This window comes from Mandrillus leucophaeus, unplaced genomic scaffold (assembly GCF_000951045.1).
Source record: "Mandrillus leucophaeus isolate KB7577 unplaced genomic scaffold, Mleu.le_1.0 Scaffold182, whole genome shotgun sequence".
NCBI classification, from domain to species: Eukaryota; Metazoa; Chordata; class Mammalia; order Primates; family Cercopithecidae; genus Mandrillus; species Mandrillus leucophaeus.
The window spans coordinates 521363-528935 of record NW_012101832.1 but is presented as its reverse complement, the minus strand read 5'-3'; the positions used below and the strand labels follow the sequence as shown (position 1 = coordinate 528935).

Genomic DNA, 7573 nt, shown 5'->3' with positions numbered 1-7573 from the left:
CCAGGATGGTCTCGATCTCCTGACCTCGTGATCCACCTGCCTCGGCCTCCCAAAGTGCTGGGATTACAGGCGTGAGCCACCGCGCCCGGCCTATATACCGTTTTCTTCTCAGCATTAATCCTGATTCTGGTCTGCTCCTAAAACCAGCATTTTATTAAGTCTGAATTCAGCTTTTCCTCTTTCATTGTAACTCCTGTCTAAATTAATCTTTACTTTCTTTGAACTCCCAAACCAATTCTATTATGACTCTGTCATGAAAAATTTATATATACTGTCGTGGATATATATTTTTTTAATCATTGTGGCTTTTAAGGCTTTTTTTTTTGTTTTTTTTTTGTTTGTTTTGTTTTGTTTTGTTTGTTTGTTTTATGATAGTGCCTGAAGAGAATGATCTGTTTTATGCTGAGCATATCATGGTATACAATGAACATTTTATTAATTCATTGTTATAGAGCCAGACATTGTGGGGGATGTTTCTTTTCTTATTTTTCTTTTTCTTTTCTTTCTTCAGTATCCCTGTCATAGCAATGTGGGGGATGTTTCTTATTCTTCCATTCAACAAGGCTTTTAAAAACGTTTCCTGAAAAAGTTCAAAGGAAACAAAAATCTCATTACCATTTTCTAACTTATGAACGGTATTTGGAACAGCAAAACATGTTCATATTAAAATATTTTCCCTAGTGGTTAGGAAAACAATATATAAATAGAAAATAAAAGTTTGGGGTTTTTTTGTTGTTTGTTGTTTTTTGAGACGGAGTCTCACTCTCACCAGGCTGGAGTACAGTGGTGCAATCTCAGCTCGGATTCAAGTGATTCTCCTGCCTCAGCCGCCTGAGTAGCTGGAACTACAGGCGCCTGCCACCATGCCTAGCTAATTTTTGTATTTTTAGTAGAGACGTAGAGACACGGTTTCACCATGTTGGCCAGGATGGTCTTCATCTCTTGACCTCATGATCCACCCGCCTCAGCCTCCCAAAGTGCTGGGATTACAGGTGTGAGCCACCGCACCCAGCCCAAAAATAAAGTATCTTAAAATTCAACAAGCAAGTATGAAACATTTCTTCAGTGCACATTAACATTGCAGTTTTGTTCTAATTAACTGTCAAAATGAATGGTACAGACAGCAGCAGTGACTATCTTAGAAATTCATAGAAAATGGAGCTTAAAGTTTAAAGTATGCAAAATTTGGAGGTGTCTTTTTTTGAGGTTATGGAACAGTGGTTCCTCCCTAAAGAATATCTAAGATCTAGATAGGATGAGAGGAGATAAGGGAGGGCAAATTAAGGTGGAGAATGAACATGAGCAAGAGATTGAATTTAGGAATCTAGAGTCCGTGGAGTAGAAGGTATTTGTTGAGGACTAGTGGAACGCATGTTCCCATGAGTGAATTCATATCTTGCATAATTTTGTTTGCCAGGCTGATGTTGAATTTTTCAGTGGATTATTGTCGGTAGAGGTAATGCAGGATGCTGCTTCCCATCTGTTGAAATAGAGCAGAAAGAAGAAAGGAACAAAATCCCGAGTCAGAACCACTCTATAAAGAAATGTGTACTGATGGCTGTAGCCCCCTACTCAGTCTAGCTCCGCACAGAATAAGACACAGAGAAAGAGGCTCGGAGTATTGTACTAACACTCCACATGGAGGGAAACTTAAGCGTGGGGAATCATAGACCCCCTCTCCCCAATTTTTTTTTAATGGGAACAGATTTGGGATTAATAGTGTTTTGAGGATAGTGAAAAAATGTGAATTCAGGAGCAAAGCAACTTGCTGAAGAATGGTTTGTTAGATTGAAAGAGGATGTAAAAAGAGTATTTGTCAAACAGAAGTATGACAGGTAGTTGTCATATATAGAAACTCAGCCGGAATAAAAAAAAATAGCAAATAGAATCTGTTTGCTATTATTATCCCAAGCTAAGGGTGACTTATTCTTGGATGACTTGCTGGACATTTGTGTTCCTGGGCTTACAAGACAGGTACAAATGAATTCTAGCTCTCAGTAGAGCTGGAGCCATGACTACAGACATGCTTCTGCTGTGGTTTGCTTGGGGTTAGAGGACTGGAGATTTGAGAATGTTTCTAAAGGAAACTGATATTGTGCAGAGTGATTAAGAGGAAAAAGACATAAGTGAGAGAAATAGGGAATTATCCTACCAAGATGATCTAGAAATTAATTATGTAGTGATTTATATAACTGCCTGTTACCACCTCCTCCAAACCTAGTCTGTTCTCTGATATTTTCTCTTAACCCCTTTGCCTTTGTCCCTTTTTTTTTTTTTTTTTGGAAATGGAGTCTCGCTCTGTTGCCAGGCTAGAGTACAATGGCGCGATCTTGGATCACTGTAACCTCCGCCTCCCAGGTTCAAGCGATTCTCCTGCCATAGCCTCCTGAGTAGCTGGGACTACAGGCATGTGCCACCATGCCCAGCTAATTTTTGCATTTTTAGTAGAGACAGGGTTTCACCATGTTGGCCAGGATGGTCTTGATCTCTTCACCTCATGATCCGCCCACCTCAGCCTCCTAAAGTGCTGGGATTACAGGCGTGAGTCACCATGCCCGGCCTATCTCCTGTGTGTTTGGCTGTCCTGTCCATTAATCAGATCGCCACAGTGGGCCCTCTTCATTTTATGAGCTAACCCTGTACCCTTGTTCAGCAGCCTTTTGACTGACTTTGTACCCTCACTCTACCTTGTGCCTATTTTACTGTCTTTCCACAGGTCACAAGTTAAGGCATCTGTTCCCATTCCCTCTTCAGCAGTTTTATTCTTAAAGCTCAGGAGGAGTGAGACAAATAGAAGATTGCTTTCAGAATGAGATACTATATTTGAAACGATAGATGTTTTTCTCTATAACATGTTGGTGGGAAAAAGTAACTAGGAATGTTTTATTGTACTCCTTTTTAGAATCTGACTGCCCACTTGTTGATGAACCAAGGAAGCATCGGGAAAGCAAAGACAATTTTTTGAAGTCAGTTTTGCTCACGTTCAATAAAATTCTGACTATGGAGAGAATCCACCATTATAGTATGAGCACAAGTCTTAATCCAATGAGAAAAAAATCATGTAAATCATTTGAGAAGCGTTTGCCGCCTCATTTAGACTTACTGAATTACAATAGAAGTTATACTGGAGAAAACGCTTATGAATGCAGGGAATGCGGCAAAGCCTTCAAAAAGAAGTTTCATTTCATTAGACATGAAAAAAATCATACAAGGAAAAAACCTTTTGAATGCAGTGACTGTGGAAAAGCCTATAGCAGGAAGGCACACCTTGTAACTCATCAGAAAATTCATAATGGAGAGAGACCCTTTGTGTGCAATGATTGTGGGAAGGCGTTTATGCATAAAGCCCAACTCGTAGTCCACCAGAGACTTCACACTGGAGAGAAGCCTTATGAGTGCAGTCAATGTGGGAAAACATTCACTTGGAACTCCTCATTTAATCAACACGTGAAATCTCATACACTTGAGAAGTCGTTTGAATGTAAGGAATGTGGGAAAACCTTCAGGTATAGTTCATCCCTTTATAAACATTCCAGATTTCATACAGGAGAGAAACCCTACCAATGTATCATATGTGGCAAAGCTTTTGGCAACACATCTGTGCTTGTTACACACCAAAGAATTCATACAGGAGAGAAGCCTTACGGATGTATTGAATGTGGCAAAGCCTTCATCAAGAAGTCTCATCTCCTCAGACATCAGATAACTCATACAGGAGAGAAGCCCTATGAATGTAACAGATGTGGGAAAGCATTTTCCCAGAAATCAAATCTTATTGTACATCAGAAAACTCATACATAATATTCACTTTATGAATATGAGGCCTTATTAAATATTTGCTAAATCTTATTAAATACTAAAGAATTCATGGTGAGAAGTCTACAGTTTAAATGAATTTGGAAGAGTAGATTCCCATAAAAATCAATCAATGCCAATCATGTTCTGGAAGTGATAATAAACTTTTTACAGAAAATATGAGAGAAAACAACTATAAATAATAGAGCATAAAGCTTGGAAAGTAAGCATAACTTAAATAATCAAAGAACCAGTGGAAACTACATTTGCCATTCCTGACTTTTAATTTTTATAATAAAATAAATATGCAAGTGTGAGTATAAAATATTATGCTTATACATTATATTAAATTATGCCTATTAAGAGTTTCTGCAGTAAATAACATTTTTTCTTCCAGTCTTAATATGTATAATTAATCAAGTGAGAAAATGTGGTTTAATATGTCAGGTGAATTTCAGTGATATTTTCATCCATTTGCTGGCACTTTTAATGGGCATGACAGTGTTACTGAATCTGAGTCTCCTTTAATTATACAACTGAAGACTTCTTATTAAAATTCATATAAAGATGTTTTCCTATGTATGTAAATACCAGAACAAAAAATTTAACAAGACACTAATTGAGGAGAGAAAGGTACTTGTATTCTGTATTACAATAAGTATTCAGATGAGGAAAATAATTAAATATGTAAATAAATAATTTGCACTTCAAATATTCCTGTTCTTTTTATTTTTCATTGGTATAACTACGTAAGCTGTAAGGATAGCTTAAGTGGTTTTTTTTTTGTTTTTTTTTTTTTTGACAGAGTCTCACTCTATCCCCCAGGCTGGAGTGCAGTGGTGTGATCTCATCTCACTGCAACCTCCACCTCCTGGGTTCAAGCTGTTCTTCTGCTTCAGCCTCCCAACTGGCTGGCACTACAGGCGTGTGCCACCACACCTGGCTAATTTTTGTATTTTTAGTAGAGACGGGGTTTTGCCATGTTGGCCAGGATCGTCTCGAACTCCTGACCTCATAATTTGCCCACCTTGGCCTCCCAGAGTGCTGGGATTACAGGCGTGAGCCACTGTGTCTGGCCAGCTTAAGTGATATTTAACTGGGGTATCATCTGTATTTTATTTTAATAAAGTAGGGTCTCATGATACTTTCCAACTTTTGAGGACAGTTTTGGGGATTTTGTTGTTTTGTTTGTTTGTTTGTTTGAGGCGGAGTCTCGCTCTGTTGCCCAGGCTGGAGTGCAGTGGCGCCATCTCCGGTTCACGCCATTCTCCCGCCTCAGCCTCCTGAGTAGCTGGCACTACAAGTGGCCGCCACCACTCCCGGCTATCTTTGTTTTTGTATTTTTAGTAGAGACGGGATTTCACCGTGTTAGCCAGGATGGTCTCGATCTTCTGACCTCGTGATCTTCCCGTGTTGGCCTCCTGAAGTGCTGCGATTACAGGCGTGAGCCACCACGCCTGGGCCTTTTGTTATTGTTTATATATAGAGACAAGGTCTCACTCTGTTCCTGAGGCTTGAGCACAATGGCACAATCATAGCCCACTGTAACCATGAATTTCTGGGTTTAAGCATTCCTCCCACCTCAGCCTCTTAAGTAGCTAAGACTACAGGTGCAAGCCACCACACCTGGCTAATTTTTTATTTTTTGTAGAGAAGGCGTCTCACTATGTTGCCTAGGCTGGTCTTGAACTCCTGGCCTGTAACGATCCTCCTGCGTGTCATCCCCCTTCAGCCTCCCAAAGCGCTGGGATTACAGGGAATTTTTTTTTTTTTTTTAAGAAGTCAATACATGTTTAGCCCCGAAGATGCCTGGAATTTTCCTTACAAACAGCATAGTCATCATTAATGAAGATGAAAACTTGTTAGAAAAGAGCAAGTTTTTCTACGTAGCAACTTTGGAATGTGACATTTTGTAAATTCTACATATTCCCTTCAAGGATTAATTAGTCATTATTTAAAGTTTTCTTGCTGTCCACAATATTCCTTGGTAATGCCAAAAATCTTTTATGTCTTTTCTTGAGTGGTGACAAAACTTAGACTTGAACCTAAATTCAGAAATCAAGCCTTTTAAGTTTAAGCTCAGTTACAATTATGTTGCGTTGTTTTCTTTCATTAGCCATTTTTTGAAAGAGTAGTGTTGGGTAATAACTATAAACGATAGTGCTTTTTTGAATAAGCATACTGGGACTTTAAAGATCTAAATTAAATCTTGTCTTTCTAAGTTATTTTAGGAGGATATATGCTAATTTCATTTATGAGGTCATTCCAAAATTTCTGGAACCTTCTTTTCAGGGAGTTGTCTTCACAATTAGTATGCCAGCCACACAGGAAAATCTTGGTATTTATAGTCACAGGACTTGCCTTTTTTCAGCTCAGGAGTTTTCTGTCATTTCTTACATGAAGTCCTCACTTCAGCCTATGTAGTGTTTACCATTTCGATTCTGTCTCTCCTTCCCCTGCCTGTAACCCTCATCTGAGAAACTCCAAACCACACAAATAAAGGAGAGAGACGGGGGCAGGAGACTCCACTGTTGCTGCATGGTATGAGATGCCCCCGAAAGAGCAGCTATGTAGGTCAAGGTGGCAAGAAGTGTGCAATAGTCTGCTCTACAGCTTACTGGAAATAAAATGTAGCCAGGACATTTAAATTGTAATACATCAGGATGTCTGTATGTAGTTTCATAATTTTGTTTGCTCCCAAACAAATGAATTTTACCTAGAAATGGAGTGGGAGAAATTTCTACAAATATGCCTTAGCTGTAGTTTGGATGGAGTCAGAGGCTGAGGCTATGAGAAGGTGCCTATAATAAGAGGGAGTTAGTGGCTGACAATTTGCTTGGTGGTTGTGTGCAAGATGAGTAAGAGGGGAAAGACCAGTGTATGAAGGAGACTAAGGAAAATCCTAACAGGACAATTTAATATTTGGAAATTGTGAACCTTGACTCTCCAACTCCAAACCAATCCACCTCCTCTCATTTCCCCATCATGCCTTTATCTCCTTGTTTTGATTACCCTCCTCATTCATTCTTCTGAGATGGCTTACCCAATTCTCAGAGTTCACCCTACATCCTTGTTAAAAAAAATTTTTTTAATTCTTTTATCGTCATTATAACTTTGTATCTATTTCACCATCTTTCACAGGTTGGAAAGTATTGTTTCTAACTTTAAAAAAGCTATGTGATGGGCAATGATAGTTCATGCCTGTGATAGCAGTACTTTGAGAGCCCAAGGCAGGAGGATCACTTGAGCCCAGGAGTTTGAGACCACCCTGGACAACATAGTGAGAACCCCATCTCTACAAAAGGGAAAAAAATGAGCCAGCTGTGTGCACACCTCTAGTCCTCCCAGGAGGATGTGGGGCAGCTGAGGATTGCTTGAGCCTGGAGAGGTTGAGGCTGCAGTGAGCCGTGTTTGTGCCACTGCACTCCAACCTGGGTGGCAGAGCAAGATTGTCTAAAAAAAAAAAAAAAAGCTACTTGTTTTCATTATTGTCAGGTTTCCGGACCCCTATTTTAGCAGTGTTTTCTTAAAGCCCAGGGGCGAGGCAAATGCAGGATTCTGTTTTGTTTTGTTGCCCAGAATGGTAATGAAAATGATCATCTGTGGGGTAGGTGGTAATGAGTTGGAGGAGATATTTTCACCTTTTGTTTTGTCCATACCTGAAACCAGAAACTTGGTGTGTGTGTATGTGTGTGTGTGTGTGTGTGTGTGTGTGTGTGTGAAGTGTTTAAAAAATGACATGAAGTGTACCCTATCAAATTTTTTTTTTTTTTTTTTT

The 7573-nt window shown here is 39.4% G+C and overlaps 1 protein-coding gene across 1 annotated transcript in view; it reads left to right on the top strand.

Moving 5' to 3' along the window:
• The window catches only part of ZNF684 (zinc finger protein 684), a 14291-nt gene extending 9782 nt beyond the window's left edge, over positions 1–4509 (top strand). Inside the window, exons 4-5 of the mRNA XM_011977694.1 lie at positions 2717–2781; positions 2903–4509. Of these exons, the coding sequence (XP_011833084.1) occupies positions 2717–2781; positions 2903–3801 (964 nt within the window). The 3' untranslated portion in view covers positions 3802–4509. The remainder of the gene's footprint in view (positions 1–2716; positions 2782–2902) is intronic.
• Positions 4510–7573: the final 3064 nt, after the last annotated feature.